The sequence below is a fragment of the Mus caroli genome, unplaced genomic scaffold (genome assembly GCF_978045245.1).
Source record: "Mus caroli unplaced genomic scaffold, Mus_caroli_1 scaffold_4, whole genome shotgun sequence".
NCBI lineage: Eukaryota > Metazoa > Chordata > Mammalia > Rodentia > Muridae > Mus > Mus caroli.
In genome coordinates, this window is record NW_028227259.1 from 148,597,470 (window position 1) to 148,618,282 (window position 20,813).

At 45.9% G+C, this 20,813-nt stretch overlaps 1 protein-coding gene across 2 annotated transcripts in view; it reads left to right on the forward strand.

Annotated features, from left to right (window-relative positions):
• The first annotated feature begins 217 nt into the window (after positions 1-217).
• Lmtk2 (lemur tail kinase 2) overlaps positions 218-20,813 on the forward strand; it is a 94,496-nt gene continuing 73,900 nt past the window's right edge. For both annotated transcript variants that reach the window (XM_021162666.2, XM_021162667.2), the window contains exon 1: positions 218-606. In XM_021162666.2, coding sequence (XP_021018325.1) covers positions 507-606 — 100 coding nt within the window. In that variant the 5' untranslated portion in view covers positions 218-506. The remainder of the gene's footprint in view (positions 607-20,813) is intronic.

Genomic DNA, 20,813 nt, shown 5'->3' on the forward strand with positions numbered 1-20,813 from the left:
GTGGGTTATTATGGACTTCTTTACATCTTCCTAAAATAATTGTCGATGTTACCTGCTGCCCACGCCTCATTCCTCTGTCTGCAGGGGGCGCACCGATCGACACCTTGCCGCCTATGGCTGAGGGGGCGGGGCTCCCGGAGTCAGTATGGATTGACGATTGGCTGGTCCAGGTGTCGGTCCCGGCATCCCGCCTCCGCTCTACGTCACATGACGCAGCCCATCATGGCGGCGGGAGCGCGGCTGCCTGGGCCCGCGGCTCCGCAGGCTGGGCGCCGTTGCTGCTGTTGAGGGGCGGCGGCGGCGGCGCAGACGGGCGGGAAGGATGATGCTGGCTCCGAGGCCAGAGCGGCGGATGCAGACCAGGAACAAGGTTGACGTTTGGCTAAAGAGACGTGTGTCCCGAAGCAGCCGGCGCCGGTGTCGCTGAGGCGGCGCGGAGGGCTGACCGACTGACTGAAGGCGGCGACCCGAGAGCCGGCCCCGTGGGGGACCGCGCGGTGGACGAGATGCCGGGGCCGCCGGCGTCGCCGCCGCCGATGCTCCTGCTGCTCCTGCTCCTGACGGTCGGCTGTGCCCGGGCCGCGCCACTTCCGCAAACAGGTGCAGGTGAGCGGAGCCCGGGGGCTGCGGGGCCGCTGCGTCTTGCGGGGCGGCGGGGAGGGCAGCGGGCTTGCGGGCTTGGGCCACCTCTGCGGCGGATCGGAGGCCTGCCGAGGGCAGGAGGCCGCGGGATGCCAGCGATCCCAGGGAGATTTCTTGCCGCAGGGGCGTGGGATGGGGGGCGGGGGCGCGGCGACGCGGTGGGGGTTGGGGAAGACGGCGGGGCGAGGTGGCAGCGACGGGTTCCCCTACCTCCCTGGGGACTCTTTTTCCCCGGACTCTTAAACTTGTTGCCCTAAAGGTACCTCCAGCTTCTGTCCTCGACACTTCCCTTTTTTTTTTTTTTTTCTTCTTCCAGATGTCACCTGCCTCTGGTGGCTTTTCTCCCGTCTTATTATAAGAACCGTTTCTTATTTCTCGTCATTCCTTAAATGAAACCAATGACTCGCGGAAGCTGTGCAGTTTCCATGGCTCTCCGAAACTTGTTCTAAAGTTGTAAATTGATTTTAGATGCTGTGGTTGTTGGGTTATTGGTTTATTTATCTGTTTATTTATTTATTTTTCCGGAATGAGTCTCTGGGGATGAGAAAGGAACAAACGATACATAATTTTGTTTTAGGAAGCTAGTGACTGGAGTAGCAGCTTTTGCGTATCCACCGACAAATTGGCCTGAGGGTAATTGAACTATTTCAGCGAGTGATTCTCTTTTCAAGCTCTCAGCCCTTCTGTATTTTCTGCATATAGTTTTGATTTGGAGTTTATAAATAAAACTTCAGCCAAAGAAACCATCTCAGAAATTTTAAGGAAAAAAACAAATCTAGGCTAACTTTCCATCATTACGGCTTTCTTTCTTTCTTTTTTCTTTTCTTTTTTTTTTCAACGAAGGGGGAGGTATTGACATTTCAAAGAACTTTAGAGGTTGGAAGAAAGCTTAAAGATAATTTACTCCAATTTCTTCATCTTTTGCTTTGAGGATCCTGGAACCCTGGTGATCAAAAGATATACTCAAGGTGACACAGCCAAGTTGTAGTTAGATTCAAACCCAGGTCTTCGATTCACCTTGTCTTGTGATTCTACACCCACCTCCCAGTTTACTTAAAGTCTTAACTGTCTCGGGAACGCACCTGAGGTCAAGGTTTAAGGGCAGAACTCCTCCGGTCAATGTGGGTGTTTCAAACAAATCTACAATGAAAGAGGTGTAATGGCTACCAGAACTACCCTAGGTTATATACTGTTGAGTGCCCTTCAGTTGAGTATTAAGTGGTGTGCTTACACTATATAATGTAGCACTGTGTTTGTGCTATCGCCTTGGAATCAAGTCTTTTTGGTGACTTCAGTGTTCTGAGTCAGTGGATAAGATAACTGAATGTTGGCAGAAGTCGATAGTCAACCAGGATGAGAGTGGACATTGCAGAAAATATCAGGGAAGCTGGAAAAGATTATATAGAAAGGTGGTGATGTTGCTATGTAAGGATTTTGACATTTAAATAGAAAATTAACACTAGGTAGCACAGTGGATACAGTGTGTGTGTGTGTGTGTGTGTGTGTGTGTGAGAGAGAGAGAGAGAGAGAGAGAGAGAGAAAGGTGATTCCAGAAACTTCCAGTAGTTCTTGTGCCTCTCAGTTTTTATGCATTTTGGCATATATGTGTGTGTGTATATATATATATATATATATATATATATATATATGTATATACATATATAGATATACACACACATATATATACATATATATACACACATATATATGTGTATATATGTGTATATAATTTGTGAAAGTGTATCTGCTTATCTATCTTTCTCCCCTGCATTTTATTCTATTGCCACACCATTTTACTTTATATAGGCTGGAATTTCAGAGAGCTGAGGTTCATTGAGGTCTTGTAAAACAAAGCAACCTGAAAAACATAAACCCATGAGTTTTTGACATAAGTGAAGCCCAGGTGGTTTGTGTCAACTTTTGCACGTTTTCCTTTCCTATTTTGATCCTTGGAGGGAGCCGTATAAACTGTGTGTAAATGATGCATTATTAACTAACAAACATGGATGTATGGAATTGTTTCTCTGTCCAAAAAGCTTATGGATATTACAGCTGGGATAGATTTCTCACCCCCTCCCTCTCCCTCCCTCCCCCTCTTCCTCTCCTGTACAAGTGACTGAACACAAGGTCTCACACATGCACGACACTTAACTAAGGAGATACATTTTTTTTTTTTTTGATCAAGGGTAAAGAAACTTTCGTGTTAGTCACATTTATTGAGCTTAGTGGTTAAAAACGAAGGCTCTATCATGTATATATATGATACATATATATACATGTATATGTATATATATAATATATATAATATATATATGGTAGATAAAAGTGCAGCTATAACTGGGGTGTCTGACTAGAGACCTGTATAGAACAAGGCTGGCCTTCCCAAGTAAGGGTGGGCCCATTGCATAGACCCTTTTCCCCCAGTATGTGCTGGTTTTGTGCCAACTCAACACAACCTAGAGCCATCAAAGAGGAAGGAGCCTCAGTTGAGGAAATGTTTCCATGAGGTCCAGCTCCAAGGCATTTTCTCCATTCGTGACCAGTGCGGGCGGGCCCAGCCCATTGTGGGTGGTGCCGTCCTTGGGCTGGTGGTCCTGAGTTCTATAAGAAAGCAGACTGAGCAAGCCAGGGGAAGCAAGCTACTCAGCAGCATCCTCCATGGCCTCTGCATCAGCTCCTGTCTCGGGGATCCTGCCCTGTGTGATTTCCTGTCCTGACTTTCTTCAGTGATGAACAGCAGCTCCGTTGAAGTGTAAGCTGAATAAACCCTTTCCTCCCCAGCTTGCTTTTTGGCCATGGTGTTTTGTTGCAGTAATAGTACCTAAGACAGCCTCCCTGTTCTTATTCTTTGTAAAGGTCAGACTGTTTAATGGTGCCTTTGAGAAAGCAGACTTTTCAGAAATGGGTTAGGTGTGTGTGTCCTGGGGGATATACTTTAAGCCAGGTATGGTGGTGCATGCCTGTTATCTGAATACTCAGGAGGTGGAGGCACAACACTCAATGGAGGAATCAGGGCCAACCTATGTAGTGATGTTACACACAGTGAGCTCCAGGCCAGCCACAGCCTCTGTCTCAAAATACAAAATAACAACAATAGACACATGAGGCTTTATCTTGTGCTTGCCTGTTTACCTGAGAAACGTGAGAGCTGTGACTAAAGTTCTTTTTAAATTTTTATTTATTTATGTATATGGGTGTTTGCCTGCATGTGCATCTGTGCACCACATGGGTGTTTGGTACCTGGGAAGGCCAGAAGAGGGTGTCAGATCCTCTGGAACTGGAGTTATAGATGATTGTGAATAGCTATGTGGATGCTCGGAATTGAACCCAGGTCCTCTGTAAGAACATCCTGTGCTCATACTGCTGAGTTATCTCTGTATCTCCAGCCCTTTATTTCTTTTTCTTTCTTTTAATTTTTAAAAGATTTATTTATTTATTTATTTTACGTATGTGACTACGCTGTAGCTATGCAGATGGTTGTGAGCCTTCATGTGGTTGCTGGGAATTGAACTTAGGACTTCTGCCCACTCCAGTCAGTTCCGCTTGCTCCGGCCCTTCAGACACTCCAGAAGAGGGTGTCAGATCTCATTACGGATGGTTGTGAGCCATCATGTGGTTACTGGGATTTGAACTCAGAACCTCTGGAAGAGCAGTCAGTGCTCTTAACCACTGAGCCATGTCACCAACCCCCTTTATTTCTTGAGTGAACTTTTTAGGTTATATAAAAAGTGATAAGACTTCATTAGGGCATTGTTATTCATATATAACTTTAAAATTAAAATTAAGTTATGTAAGATGCCCTTGTTGTTCAGAGTCATTTTCAAGATTGGAAGTTGAAAGGAGTTTACTCACTGACTTATAGTAAAACTGTAAATATGTGGGTTGCCATGCCCATGGAAGGTCGTTGTTACGCTCCTCCCCCTATTATTTTTTGAGGCAGAATCTTGCAGGGTAGCAAAGGCTGTCCACCAAATTGGGGTCCTCCTGCCTCAGCCTCTGGAGTGCTGAGATTACAGGGGTACACCATGCCTGGTGTATGGCTCAGAAAAGATTTTGTTATTGAATTGTATTGTGGGCCACTTTCTGTCTGAAGGATGCCCTTTTAGCTGCCTCATGTCTGCGAGACCCTTTTCCTGAAGATCCCTGTTCCCACGATGTGGGCCCTTGCTGTGGATACTGAGAACTTGCTGGGTTTCACTTGGAAGCGGGGAAAGGGAGAAGATCCCGTTTTCACAAGCACTGCTAAGTAGCCAGACTAAGGTTGTAGTTAGGGGTCTCTCTGTTTGGTCGTCAGGTCTTTCTTAGGGAACAGGTATGAACCTCTTGTCCAAGCATGTGGATTCAGAGCACAGATCTAAGGGGAGAAAAGAAAGCTCCTATAGCAGTTGGTGTATACGAATGTATTCCTCTGAGCCACGATGTCTTGTTTCTATTAGGACGCTGGTTAGACAGGGAAACCCACTTCTATTGTTCTGCGGCATATTGGGTCACAGAGGACAGAGGAAGCTTTTAGCAGTTCCAGATAAAGGCCCTCCCGGAAGCCAGCTGGTGGGACTCCGCTGCTGATTAGACGCAGTTTATGAATCTGGTGCTCTTGGGTTAGATGCGGCAAGCACACTCATCTCCAACAAATTTCCTACAGTCAAGCCATTGCTTTCCAAAGTTTGAGTTTTTGTGTTAATTTTCACAGCTTCTGAGAAATATTTTTCAATAGTCTTCTCATGTAAGATTCTTAGGACTTGCAAATGGATTTAGGTTGGGATTGCTCTAATTGCTTTCACTTGGTTGAAATATGCTGCTCTGTACCATAATCAAATCTCTGTCCAGTTTTGTAGCTGATCAGCAGTGAGGTTACCAGATCCTTAGAGCTTGCTGTTATCAGTGTGCTGACTGTTCGTGCACTTGAAATTTGGAGAGTCCTTGGGCCTTCTCTGTCCCCTGTGGGCTGTGTCACTTTGATAACGGCTGTATATATATATATATATAAAAAGGACATTGTCATGTAAAAACAAAAGAAAAAAGAAAAAAAGAGGACTATCCAGGTTCTAAAACAGTTAAAATAAAGGAAACATCTTTGTGGCCAGGTGGTGGCAGCGCCTCATGCCTTTAATCCCAGCGCTGAGAGACAGAGACAGACTCACCTCTGATTTTTAGGCCATCGTGGTCTACAGAGTCCCAGGACAGCCTGTCTTGAACCCCTGAACACACATACACACTTGTTGAAGCAGTTGTGGAGGGAACATGATATCCTAGGGAGAGCCTGGGCCTTCAGTTGGACCTGGGCATGAGGTCTTTTCTTTTGTGTTCCATTAGCTCTCCTGTAGGCCAGGAGAGGAGCTGAGGCAGGGAGGGCCTAAGTTCAAGGCCAACCTGAGCAATTTAAGAACCAGTCTCAAAAAAGAAAAATAAGGGCTGGGAGCCTGGTATGATGTACACACATTTAATCTCAGCACTCAGAGGCAGGCCTGATCTCTGTGAGTTCAAGGCCACCATGGTCTGTGTACACAGTGAATTCCAGACCAGCCAGGGTTACATAGTGAGGCCCTGTTTCAAAAAAAGAAAGGGCTAGGTAGGGATAGGGACGTGGCTTTGTGGTATTTGCATAAGTATGGGAGACCCTAGGTTCAAATTTCAGTACTGTAAAGACAAAGAAAGAAATCTTGGAGTCTGGCAGTGGAGGCAGAGGCAGGTGGATTTCTGAGTTTGAGGCCAGCCTGGTCTACAGAGTGAGTTCCAGGACAGCCAGAGCTACACAGAGAAACCCCGTCTCGAAAAACAACAACAAACAAACAAACAAAACAAAACAAAAGAAAGAAAGAACTCTTGGGCCAGTTATCTGCCCTTTCTTGGCTCCTCAGAACTCAGCAAACAGAAACAGAAAAGTGGGGTCTAGAGAGATGGCTCAGCTATTTAGAGTACTCATTAGCTCTTGTAGAGGACCTGGATTCGGTTCCTAGCACCCAAGTGGCGGCTCACAACCATCTGGAACTCCAGTTCCATGCGGGATTTAGCTTCTGCATACATATAAAACTTTAAAATATCTTTAAAATAACCCAGCAGTAATCAAACCTATGTAAACGGTTGTTGGAGGGGCACCGCCATGGTGCTGTACCTATGTCCGCTTTATGTTGTACTTGGTAATGTAGAGTTCTTCGCTGCCTCAGATCTCCTTGTAAATTGGGTGGGTTGGCTAATCACAAAACTTTGTTAGTTTTGTTTTTTGAGACAGAATTTCATGTATCACCTCCAACTTGCTCTGTGGTGAGGATGGCCTTGAACTTTCGATCCTCCTGCCTTAACCTGGGATTAATCGCAGGTGTGTTCCACCATGGTCAGTTTTACCTGGTGCTTGATGAGTGCTGCACAAGTGCTCTGCCGACTGAGCTACATCCCCAGCCACCAAGGGAGGATCTCTTAAGTGGTGGTTGCGTAACATGGGATATCTATTTTTACTGGATTTGAAAAATCTCTTGCTCAAAATACCTTGCTATATGGTGGCTGGAGACCTTGAAGGTGGAAAAAAAATCAATCTGATAGGCTTATGCAGGCGATATGAACTGGCATGGATTCGTTCTGTTGGGGAACCATGCTAGAAATTGTTAGGATGATCTAAATTAGTCTGCTTTTATGTAATAAACCTGTTTTTAAGCTCCATGATGACTAAAGCTCTTGCAAGTGAACAATTGCTGGTTTTAATTTACTTAAAGGAAGCATGCACAATCTAAATTTCCTTAATCCCAAACACAGTTGCATATTTCGTGAAGCATCCCCAAAGGATGCATGCCTAAACCAAGCCGGGGGATGACCAGCCCAGGGCTGATGCTTCCTGTTTTAAATTCCTTCTGGGAGATGGCTCCCTCTCCCTCTCCCTCTCCCTCTCCCTCTCCCTCTCCCTCTCCCTCTCCCTCTCCCTCTCCCTCTCCCTCTCCCTCTCCCTCTCCCTCTCCCTCTCCCTCTCCCTCTCCCTCTCCCTCTCCCTCTCCCTCTCCCTCTCCCTCTCCCTCTCCCTCTCCCTCTCCCTCTCCCTCTCCCTCTCCTCCCTCTCCCTCTCCCTCTCCCCCCTCTCCCTCTCCCTCTCCCTCTCCCTCTCCCTCTCCCTCTCCCTCTCCCTCTCCCTCTCCCTCTCCCTCTCCCTCTCCCTCTCCCCTCTCTCTCTTCTCTTTCTTTCTCAAATCATCCGTCTCCACAGTTTACCAGCAATGCTTTTTCTCTGCAGGCCAGCAAGATGGCTCAGTGTGTAAAGGTGCCTACCACTAAGCCTAACAACACAAGATCACTCTCCAGGACCCACGTGATGGGCGTAGACAACAAAACTCCCACAAGTTGACTTTCAAAACTTGCATCCCTTCCTTCCTGTAAAATTAAAAAAATAAATAAGTATAATAAAAATTGCTGACCTAGTTGTAAAGAAGGACATGGTCTGGAAAGTTGGGCTGATGCTCGGTCTGGAATACACTGCCAAGTTAGGCTGTAACTTGCAACTTTTTTTTGCATCTTCAAGGGAAGATACCATTTTAAGAGCAAACTAGAGTACAAGTAAGTGATTGCTATACTTCTAGACCCGAGTTCAGTGCCCAACATTCATATCAGGTGACTCACAACTTACCTGTTAACTCCAGCTCCAAGTGGATTGGTATCTCTGCATCTTCTGTCACCTGCACTTAGATGCATATACCCACATGCAGACACACACTCCTGTACATAATTAAAAATAAATCTTAGGAAAGTAAAGAGAATAAACTAGAGAGCCACACTAGTGGTACACACCTATAAGTTTACCATCCAGGAGGTTGAAGCATAGGATCAGGAATTAGAGTCTAGCCTGGGCTACATAGACAAGTCCAGCCAGCCTGTGCTACAGAGTAAGACTCTTGTCTCAAAACTAAGGGCTGGAATTGTATAGCTCATTGGTAGAGTTTGACGTCCTGAGTTCAGTCCCCAGAACTACAAAGGAGAAAGAGAAACAGAACACGGAGAAGCTAGAGAAGTGTGGTAAAATCAGTGTATTGGCAGGACAGAAATAATTGCAATGATGTATTCTAAAATTGTGGCAAGTGATTCACTTGGAACCGTGTCTTGGCATTACAGTTATTTGCCACCAAAAACAAATCATATCAGAAAAATAAATAACCTCAGTATTTTTAAAAGGCAGAGAGAGGTTAGCACAGTGCAGCAGTCTCAAATGAGCTCAGTGTCGATGGGGCCTGAGATCTATCGGGATGGTGGGCGTCTCTCATTTCCGTCGCACCTGAATGTGTCCGTTCATCCTCCTCTGGCCACTCACGGATCCTCCTGAGCCCTGGCTGGACTGGGGAAGGCATGACATCTCAGTTTTGACAGTCTGGCAGATTCTGCATTTTGATACATAATGTTCGTTTATGTTTTAATATTTTAAAAAGCCTAAGTTACCATCAGTTCAAATAAACTGGCCAGGACTGTGCATTGTGACTACAGTAGCTCCTGGCTTCTTGTACCTGGCCTCAGTTTGGTAGATACCCATCTGATGTGCTATGTGCTTTTCCTGTCTCCATTCAACACCTTCTATAGCTGGTGATCGCCCCCATCTCTATCTCCCCCAGTGTGTGCATGCATGCATGTGTACATGCCTCTGTGTGTGTGTGTGTGTGTGTGTGTGTGTGTGTGAGTAAGCAGGGGTCAAACCCCAGTGTTCTCGGAATCTGTCCACCTTGTTTGAGACATGATCTTTACTGGCCTGGGGCTTGCCAGGTAGGCTAGGCTGGCCGGCCAGTGAGCCCCAGGGGCCTTCCTGGTGCTGGTATTGCAAGTACTGAGGATCAAGCTCAGGTCCTCAGACTTGTGCAATTCGCACTTTACCAACCGAGCCGCCTCCCCAGCACTTTCTTAAGAGCTCAGTTGACCTGCTTTTAGCTTACGAAATGCTCTGTGCAAATTTTCGCCTTCCTTTTTAAAGCTCTTCATAGACTCCACTTCCTCCTAAATTCTTTGCTCTGGTCCACGTTTCAGAGATTCCAGCCCCAGTAACAGGTTGCTGGTTGAAGACATTGCAACTTAGGTTTTGATTATTTTTCTTAGCACTCAGCCAGATTTTATTGAGAGCAGAAACACACATGTACACCAGCACACAAAGGGACAGACTCATGCAGCAAGGAGGGTTCACCAAGGATGCTGATCCAGGTTTTGATTTTTTTTTTTCCTTTAAACTTAAGTGACACTTGAAGGTATAGATCACATTTGAACATCAAAACATTTTAAAGTAAATAAATTGTACACAGAAATACTGTAAATGAAATGGAAGGCAGTAAGGAAAATTTACTAGTAGGCTGGATCAAAAAGTGTACCAGAGACCTTTGCACATTGAGTGCTTTCAGTTGGCTGGCCCTCTGTGTTGAGTGTTGTATTTCTAGTGCTTTGCACGGTATGTCACAGGTTGTAGATGCTGAGTCCAGTGTGTAGTAAGGATGATGGAGATACTCCTAAATTCAGCAAACCACGATGCAGGGTTTGCACATAATAGGAAGTGGTGGAAGTCAGGATCTTACTACCCTTTGCACACTTGATTTCTCATGCAGCCATTGACCTTCAACTGGAGTGAGGGCATTTATAACATGGTGTTTTGTTTTTGCTTTGTGTATATGTACACATGTGTTGATGCATATGAGAATAAATACATTTGTGTGCAAGTATGCACGTATGTATGAGTGTTTGCATGTGTAGGCCAGAGGACAGCCTTAGATATTTCTCAGGCACCGTGCATCTTTTTCACTTGAGGCAGGGTCTCTCATTGGCTTGGAACTAGCATGTGGGCTCAGCTGACTGGGCAGCAAGCCTTATCTCTCTGCTTGTTCCCCTGCCTCAGTGCTAGGTTACAGTTGTATACTACGTTACCTGGCTTCTGTTTTTTGTTTTTTTTTTTTTAAGCATATGGATTATGGGGCGGGTTTTGTGTGGTTGGTTGGTTGGTGTTCAAGTGTTGAGGATGGACCCTGGGCCCTTGTATGTGCTGCTGAGGCAAGTACCATACTCTACACTTCTTCTTTTTTTCTTAATTTCTTTTCTTTTTTTTTTTTTTTTAAAGGTGAGTGCAGTGAACTTTATTGATGATATTCAAGAGAGATAACTCATTTTGGTAAAAATCCTGTTAATGGCGGAAGGCTCCTGAGGCCCTTCCGATTATTGTGGGGGTCTGGGATGGAAACTGTGAGGGAGATGCTCACTGTCAGGAGCTGAGTTGGGACAGGGACTCCTCAGCAGCTGGGGGTCTCTTTCTTGCTCTCATGTCCTTGCTGGGGTAGGTGGTCCAGGGCTTCTTACTCCTATGAGGGCATGTTGGCCATAAGGTCCACCACCCTATTGCTGTATTCATTGCCATACCAGGAAATGAGCTTTACAGACTTGTCATTGAGAGCAATGCCAGCCCCAGCATCAAAGGTGGAAGAGTGGGATTCACTGTTGACATCAGGCAGGAGACAACCTGGTCCTCAGTGTAGCTCAGGATGCCTTTCAGTTGTTCCTTGGATGCCTGATGTCCCACCACATGGATGTCATCATCGCTGGCAGCTTTTTTCAGGCGGACGTCAGGTCCACAGTGGACACATTCGGGTAGGAATGTACAAGGCCGTGACAGTGAACTTCCTGTTCAGCTCTGGGATGACCTTGCCCCCAGCCTTGGCAGCAGCAGTGGATGCAGGGATGATATTCTGGGCAGCCCCATGGCCATCACACCATAACTCTCTAGAGGGACCATCCAGTTTTCTGAGTGGCAGTGATGGCATGGACTGTGGTCCTGAGTCCTTTCACAATGCCAGACTTGTCATGGTTGACCTTGGCTGGGGTATAAGCAGTTGATGGTACAGGAAGCATTGGTGACAATCTTGAGCAGTCGTTATACTTCTTGTGGTTCATGCCCATCACAAACATGGGGGCATTGGCAGGAAAGGAGATGATAATGACCCTTCAAGTGAGCTCTGGCCTTCACCATCGTGGGGAAGATGCCAGTAGACTCCGCAACATACTCAGCACCAGCATCACCCATTTGATGTCAGTGGGCTCTTACTCCTGGAAGATGGTGATGGCCTTCCTGTTGATGACTGTGCTGTTGAACTTGCCATGGGTAGAGTCACACTGGACCAAGTAGACCATGTAGTTGAGATTAATGAAGGGATTACAGATGGCAACAATCTCTACTTTGCCAGATGAGCTGGCAACCCTGGTAACCTGGTACCCAAAACAGCCAAATCCATTCACTCCGACCTTCACCATCAATGGTGTTTAAGGGACAAGGCTGGCACTTCATGAGAAAATGCAGCTGTCTCTGGAAGAGGGAGGATCAAAGAGCCCTCTCCACTTTTTCTTATCATTAACACCTTAGTACATTTGTACTACTAACATTAATTACTACATTTGTACCGACCAGGAACCAGCATTAATGTGTTAGTATAACTATGGTTTTTTACTTAAGTCAAGCTTCTTAGTATTCCCTGAGATCCTTTTTCAAGTCTTCCAGGACAGCTCCCCTTGCCCCCCACTCCCCCAACCCCGATTGAACACAGGACCTTCCTTGCATACACTTGGCAAGTTCTGTGCCACTGAACTCCCTGTGACTATCCTGTTTCTGACAGCCTTGACAGTTGACCTGTGCCTTAGGACTCTGCAGCTTGTCTGATTCTTCTGTTTTTATGAGAAAGGGTCTCAAGGTCACAAACGCTAGGGTGGCTTTGAGCTTCTGGATCTCTGTACTTCTGGTCCTTCTGCCTTCACGTTCCGCATGCTAAGGTTTCAGGCTCACTGTGCCATCTTGGCTTGCTTATGGACAGGAGGAAGATCACAGAGATTAAAGTGGCATACTCATGAGGCCAAAGGAGCCACGGGCTTCCCGTGTGACCTTCACTGATTACTTTCTCCTAAGAGCACGCAGTTTGTACTCACTGTGTGTACAGTTGTTTATGTTCCACCTCCTAGTGAGACAAGTATCTCTCAAAGGTTTTTGTTTTTTAAAATTTTATTTTTATTTTTAGGTGCGTGTGTGTGCATGTGTGTTATATACACACATGAGGATGGAGGCCAGAAGAGGGCATCAGATTCTCTGGAGTTACAGGTAGCCATAAACTGTTTAGTGTAGCTACTGGGGCCTTGAACTTCTGACCCTCGTGTTTGCATCTTTGCGGTTCTAGGATTGCAGCCGTGCATCAGGCACTACACTCAGCTTGTGAGGCTAGAATGGAGCCCAGAGCTGCTTCCTGTGCACTAGGCAGGCACTCTGCCAACACAGGCAGGTCCCAAGCCTTCAGTCTGTTCCTAGAGGTTTTCATTGTATCCTGGAAAATGCAAACATGCAAAGGAGAGTAAGGGGTATCTGAACCCACAGCAGCAGGGAAATTTATGGGTGGTCTTATTTCACCTGCTCCCCTTTTCACAGTAGAATCCTTTTATTTTTATGTAAATTTCAGTTCCAGCTTGGTTTCTTTGGAGCTGATTGAGAGCTCAAGTGTTTTTATAAAACAGGATCCTCCTTGCACCAGAGTCACCTACTTATTTGTAGAATTGCAGCTGTTGGAGACCCAGACCAACCAACAGCATGAGATCAGAATTCTGTAGGTAGGAAATGCTCTGTGTAGCAAGTGTACTTAAAGTAATTTTCTGCTGCCTCTCCTCACCCTTATCCTAGCACAAGTATCTAGATACAAAAACACAGGACTTATTTAATAGATTTGCTGGCTTGTTTGAACTGATAAGATTGAATTTATTTTCGGTGCTTTCTTGTGTGTGTGTGTGTGTGTGTGTGTGTGTGTGTGTGTGAGAGAGAGAGAGAGAGAGAGAGAGAGAGAGAGAGAGCGAGCGCGAGAGCTCGAGCAAATGAGCCCTGCTGAGCCCAGGCTGGCCTTAAGCTCCGAGGTTCTTCTGTCTCTACCTCAGATGTTGGGATTACAGGCATGCACCACCACAGCTGGCTTCTTTATGGTTTTTCTAAGATAACTTATTTTGGGACAGTCTAAAGGCTTTATGTTTATTTTGTTTCTTTTCTTTCCTTCCTCATCTTCCCCTTCTCCCCTTCCCTCCCAATCCCTGTCACCCCTTTTTAGACAGGGTCTTATTGTCTTGAAACTCCGTAGGCACTTCCTCTCCCACGGAGGCCAGACAAGGCAGCCCAGCTAGAAGAACATATCCCACATATAGGCAACAGCTTTTGGGATAGCTCCCCTTCCCCCAGTTGTTCAGGACCCACATGAAGACCAAGCTGCACATCTGCTACATCCATGCAGAGAAGCCTAGGTCCAGCCTGTGTTCTTTGCTTGATGGTTCTGTCTCTGAGAGCTCCAAAGGTCCAGGTTAGTTGATTCTGTTGGTCTTCCTGTGGAGCTTCTGTCCCTTTCAGGGCCCACAATACTTCCTCCTATTCTTCCATAAGAGTCCCCAAGCTCCATCCACTGTTTGGCTGTTGGTTCTGCATCTGTCTGAGTCAGCTGCATCTGTCTGAGTCCCTCTCAAAGGACAGCCATGCTAGACTCCTGTCTGCAAGCATAACATTATCAATAATAGTGTCAGGGATTGGTGCTTGCCCATGGGATAGGTCTCAAATTGTTTTTTGTTTTTAAATTATCAGTATGTGTGTATTTGTGTAGGGTATATGTATATGAATGCAGGTATCCAAGAAGGAAGGGACTTTGGATCCCTTGAAGTTGGAATTATAGATGGTTATGAGCCATTTGATGTGGAACTAGAAACCAAACTCAGGTCCCTTTACAAGACCAGTATGAGCTCTTTTATTTTTTTTTAATATTATTTATTTATTTTTATTTATATTATACTGTAGCTATATTCAGACACATACCAGAAGAGTGCATTGGATCCCATTACAGATGGTTGTGAGCCACCACATGATTGCTGGGAATTGAACTCAGGACCTCTGGAAGAGCAGTCAGTGCTCTTAACCGCAGAGCCATCTCTCCAGCCCCAGTATGAACTCTTAACCCCTGAACCATCTTCCCAACCCTGTGCAGACTGTTCTCATGAGCTGGAAGCAGATGATTGCATAATTAGTTACATGTCATTAAAAGAATGCCATAGACTTACACGTTTTTAAAGCAAAATATGTACCTTGAATAAGAGTATTTACCTATAAACATCTATAGTAAGTTTTGACAGAGCAAGATATTTCATTTTATTCGAAACACAGTATGAATGTATTCTAGGCTAGCCTGGAGCTCACTGTGTAGAACAGGCTGGCCTCAACATTGGTCCTACTGTTCTGTCTTGTAAGTGCTAGGATTATAGGCATGTGTTACCATAGTGGGCAGCCTTCAGCTTAGTACAAAACTGAGGTGTTGCAAACTGTTGGTCGTCTCACAGATGAGCCACAAAAGCCACAGTTCTCAGAAGGCTGATGTGGTAGAGTTGCTTAAGCCCAGCAGTTCCAGGCCAGTCTAAGACCATGTCTGAAAGAAAAGTTGCTAAACAAAGTATTGTACAGATTGCAGATTTTTCTTCAGGAAGCTCAATAAGTCCAACCCGGGCTGCTTTAGAAAGGAAATTCTCTTCCTCTCTGTATTCTGCCCAGAATTCCCCTCTGTAGTTTGGCTCTCTTAGGCAGCAACTGTTCCCTCCGGAGATGCAGCCTGTGGGTTACTGGCAGAGCCCCACTTGACTTTTATCTCAGACTGTTATTAAAGTTAACACCCAGATGCTGATTGCTAGTGAGGCACTGAAAAAAATAACAAACCTACCAAAATAGCCCCCTGGAAATACTACCCAAGGACCATTGCAGCAGGCCTAGCCAGAAATCTGTAATCAACTTAGTTTTCTTAGCAGAAAATAGGAGATGGGAGATGGCTCTAAAAAAAACTTCATGGGGACCTGAGCTTGATCTTCAGATGCCACCTGAAAAGTCAGCATCAAAGGATAGGCACTAGTGACTGAAATAGGCGGAGTCGTGGAGGTCGCTGGCCAGTCAGGGCTGAGATAGGAGGAGTCCTGAAGGTCACTGGCCAGTCAGGGCTGAGATAGGAGGAGTCCTGAAGATGGCTGGCCAGTCAGGGCTGAGATAGGAGGAGTCCTGGAGGTCGCTGACCAGTCAGGGCTGAGATAGGAGGAGTCCTGGAGGTCGCTGGCCAGTCAGGGCTGAGATAGGAGTCCTGAAGATGGCTGGCCAGTCAGGGCTGAGATAGGAGGAGTCCTGGAGGCCGCTGACCAGTCAGGGCTGAGATAGGAGGAGTCCCGAAGGTCACTGGCCAGTCAGGGCTGAGATAGGAGGAGTCCCGAAGGTCACTGGCCAGTCAGGGCTGAGATAGGAGGAATCCTGGAGGTCGCTAACTTGCCTGCCCAGCTTAAAGGTTCAGGCTTAGTTAGAGAGTATCTCTAAAAATAAGGTGGGAAAGTGATTGAAGAGGACACCTCACATCAGCCTCTGAACTCCATGTGCACACACATGAACATATACTCAAAAACAAAAGGAAATGTATTCAAAGATCCCATAGTTAATATAACCTTAAGTACTCAATGGACTGAGAAAGGTTTGGAGTTTTAAGTCATTCTCTTATAGAACTTTAGAACTGAGATTTCAGCTTATAGATACTAAAACAAGGACTGAAGTTGCAAATTCAGCGCTTGTGTGACTCTTGACACTCAGACCACCCCGTTCGCTAGGGAGAGCTGCCGTGTGCTTTGAGCAGTAACTCCAGTCACTATCCCCAGCAATGACGTTAGCTGCTACCCAGAAGCAACTAAATGGATTAAATGGATTGTTTAAACTATTGTCCTTACCTACTCCCCCCCACCCCCCCATATATATGGTTGTATTTCTCTGGCCTGGAGCTCACTGTATGCAGCATGCTGTCCTCAGGGTTAAAAAGATCTGTCTCCTGAGTGCTGGGAGTGCTGGGATTTAAAGGCACACACCACCACTTACTAACCTATCAAATTTTCATAGATAGTTAAAGAAAAGCAATATTAAAAAATCAGGAAATCAGAATACTAAAAGAATAACTTTTCTTTATTTTTAGTTTTTATTTTTATAGGTGTTTATGAGTATATGCTGTGTGTGTGTATGTGTGCACACACGCGCCTTCAGAGGCCAGAAGAGAGTGCTAGATCCCCTGAAACTGCAGCTATAGTTGGTTGTGAGCTGCCCCAAAGTGTCAGGGGTGGGTGGGGGAGGGAGAGAGAACACGAATGTGTAAGCGTGCACCCGTGCTTGTGCAATTGTGAAGCCAGGGCTAGTGTATGACCTGGAACTGGAGCTTCGGCCGTCTGAATTGCTGGGAACCAAGGGGTCCTCTGCCAAAGCAGCACTCTCTTATCTTAGCCATCTCTATAGCACCTCCCTTCAAGAGAATAGTACCCATGCTGGCCTTGAATTCTGTAGGTAGTTGAGGATAATGCAGTCCTGGGGATAGAACCCAGGGCCACATGCATGCTGGGCAAATACTACCAATTGAGCCACTTTCCCACCTCTCTAAGTGACTCTAGTTTCCACCTTTGAAGTGAAGTTGCACTAGTTAAGTAAAAGGGGGAGTGTTTCTGCCTTTTAAGAAACATAATCATAAACTTGTAAATGTTCATTTGTAAACACGAAAATCCTTTAAACACCATAGACCTTCAGGCTTTTGTGGGCGCCCTTTAAGAATCTGCTGACTATGGTGAGTCTCAGGAGTTATGCTTATTGGCAAGTATTTGGATTATCTTCCCCGGGTGCAAGGCAGACATTAAAAATGTACATGGAGCTGGGAGTCAGAGTCGGGGAGTGGGCAAAGACCTGTCGCTAATCAGTGAGAGATCCAACCTCTCAGAAAATACGGCATCGCCATCTCCACCTCCGGCCTCCTGCACAGCTGCATGAGTGAGCCCATCTGTGCGTGCACACGTTCTTCAGGTAGTTGGCTTGGTAAGGGACCTACTCTATCACTGACTCATTCCTGGCCCCTCGTCATTTACATGCACAGCTGATGGCAGCGGCGGCGGGAAGAACCTGTGATAGGTTTTTCTTTCCCTTGGCTGCCATGTTTTAGTTTTTATGTCGTCGTCATTTATCCATTCTTCACTCAGCCCACTGTCTTGGATCCCCAGGACCCCCTGGTCTGTTCTTGGAGTAGTGGCACTCTGGCTCCCTGCATGCTCTGAGGTGGTGTGACCCAGTTCTTTCCTGTGTAGCCTTTTCCCTCTCACTCTATTAGTTATTTGTTTCATCACAATAACAAAATACCAGATTGGAACAGCCTAGTGGCAGGACTTACTCTGGTTCAGCTTCCCTCTGTCGTGTTAGGGAAATTATGGTGGAATTCATGCAGGCAGTGTGTATACCAGGAGCCTCCCATCTCGGCAGATCAGGAAAGTAGATTGGAATTTCAAACAGGGCCAGCCTGCAGGCCTCAGGATCTGCCTCCAAGGGCTCCTCCTGTGTGCCTGCTAGGCTTCTTGTCTCAGAACCACAGCTTCAACCAGGTGTGGGAACACATGAGCCTAAGGGCACCCACCCTACCCATTCCCTTCCTTAACATGAATATTCATCTAGCCTCTTGCACCTGAAGAGTGCTTTGCTTTGGTTCTGGGAAAGTCTGGTATTTGTTTACCACATACACTTTTCTGTTGACCTTTTTGTCCCTTTGTTGTGTATGAGCCTTTTTATTTATTTTTATCTTTTCTATTACATTTCATTTCTAGCAACTTCTCCTCATTCATTCAGGAATGGAGCTTAGGCTATTCTTGAATTGAAGGCTCAGGAAATCCTCCTGTCTTAGCCTCCTAAATAGCTGGGACTACTGGCATACATACTGTACCATATTGACCTGCACATATGTACCCGGCTGTGGTGCTTTCAATATGCTTGGGCCATGGGAAGTGGCACTATTAGGAGGTGTGGCCTTGTTAGAGGAAGTGTGTCACTGTGGAGGCAGGGCTTTGAAGCCTCCTATATATATGCTCCAGTATGGACACATCCTTGTGTGACACAGTCTCTTCCTGGCTGCCTTGAGATCAAGGTGTGTAGCTGCTCAGTACCATGCTTCTCACCATGATAATAGACTGAACTTCTGTTTGTCTGTTTGTCTGTTTGTTTGTTTGTTTCTTTGTTTTTCGAGACAGGGTTTCTCTGTGTAGCCCTGGCTGTCCTGGAACTCACTTTGTAGACCAGGCTGGCCTTGAATTCAGAAATCCGTCTGCCTCTGCCTCCCAAATGCTGGGATTAAAGGCGTGCGCCACCACCGCCCGACTAGACTGGACTTCTGAACCTGTAAGCCAGCCCCAACTAAATGTTGTCCTTTATAATACTTACCTTGGCCATGGTGTCTGTTCACAGCAATGAAACCCTAACCAAGACACTAGCTCTTCTCCTTTTTTTTTTTAATATATATTTTAAGGTTTATTTATTTTATGTATATGGGTACACTGTGGCTATACTAATGGTTATGAGCCATTATGTGGTTGCTGGGAATGAAAGTTTCTTGCTCTGGTCAGCCCCGCTTGCTCCGGACTAAAAGATTATTATTATTATATCTAAGTACACTATAGCAGTCTTCAGACACACCAGAAGAGGGTGTCAGATCTCATTATGTATGGTTGTGAGCCACCATGTGGTTGCTGGGATTTGAACTCAGGACCTTCAGAAGAGCAGTCAGTGTTCTTAATCGCTGAGTCTACTCTCCAGCCTGGCTCGTCTCCTTTCTAAAGATGAATTAATTAATGAGACTTGGTCTCCCTATATGGCTCAGGCTAGCTATTCTTAGAAGTCTCCTGCCTCAGCTTTTCCCGTGCTGGGATTACAGGTGTGCACTGGCATCCCTTCCTTTTCGATAGGGACTTACTTCCTATGAGAATTGTGTCTCCTCTTAGTTCTGGGGATAGTGATTGTGGCTGTTTGCTTTTCCCAGCCACACCTTACGTCTGTCTCTATCTGCTGTGTAGGTTGCTGTCTTTGCCTGAAGGGTTTTCTCAAATGTCAGGTGATATTTATTCCTGAGCAAGAGATTAAAACACTAAACCAAGATCTCCATGGCCTTTCCCCTTTATTCTCTGCCTCATGTCCCCCAACAGACTGCCACTGCTGGCTTCGCCTTGTCTCATTCAGTCAGTGCTGAAGCAGGGCACTGAGCTACGACTCTTGACTATCTATACGTTACTCTTTCCTGTTGCTTAGGTTCTCATTTGGAAATGGCTGCCTATCTTCAGGGTTGGTGTAGGGTTGCATGGGTGTAGTGTTTGCTTTGTAGTAAATGCTGTTTAAGTATTGATATTTCTTAACCCTCTAGGGCCAGGTCACCATCATTTCCTGTGTATATTATCCTAATGTCAAAGCCCCATACTTCCCTGGGCTGGGGAGTTGAGTCAGTGCTGGCTTGCTGCACAGTTATGAGGGCCTGAATTTTGATCTCCAGAACCCATGTGAAAAGCTGGGCATGGCAGGGCGTACCTGTAACCCCACCATTGGCAAGGCAGAGACAGGCAGATGTCTGCAAATAGCCTGTATAATTAGCAAGCCTGAGAGACTCTATCACAAGGGACTAGACTGGGGCTGATGAGATGACTTAGTGGTCAAATGTGTGTGCTGACAGCCTGAGGGTCTGAGTTCAATTCCTGGACCCATGTGATAGAAGGAGAGAGTCTATTTATGTAAGTTGTTCTCTCACAGCATGATGCATGTACACACACACACACACACACACACACACACACACACGGCCTGTTCCTTAGTCATTCCCTATAAAATAAGAGTGTCTTGGACCTTGCTTTACTGTTCCATGGTGTGTCTCACTCTCTGTGCACTGTAATTTACTTACCTGTCTGTTTATTCCTAGTGGTAAGCTGTAGGCTTAGCATGGTGGTACACACCTGTAATCCCAGTACTAAGACTCTAGCCTGGGCTACATAGTGACATCCTATTCCAAAGAGAAAAAGGAAATTCTTGTTATTGGAATATCCATCTTGTCACTTCTGAGTTGGGAGGGGTCAGGGCATAGCAGTGTCACAGAACTCACCTGGTCTGGTACCCTTTTGACCAGACCAGGCCACTATATACAGTTCTTCTGTGTAGTCCACAACCCTTAGTGTTCTATAAGTACAGATAACTTGATATTTTAGCAACAGGTTTTAATGGGATTGTCTGAGAGAAACCAGCAGTTTTATATAAAATGATGTCATTCGCAGGTATTCAGTCAGCCCTCAAAGTATGTCATCCTTCTGTCAGGGCAGGAACACTCGCTGAC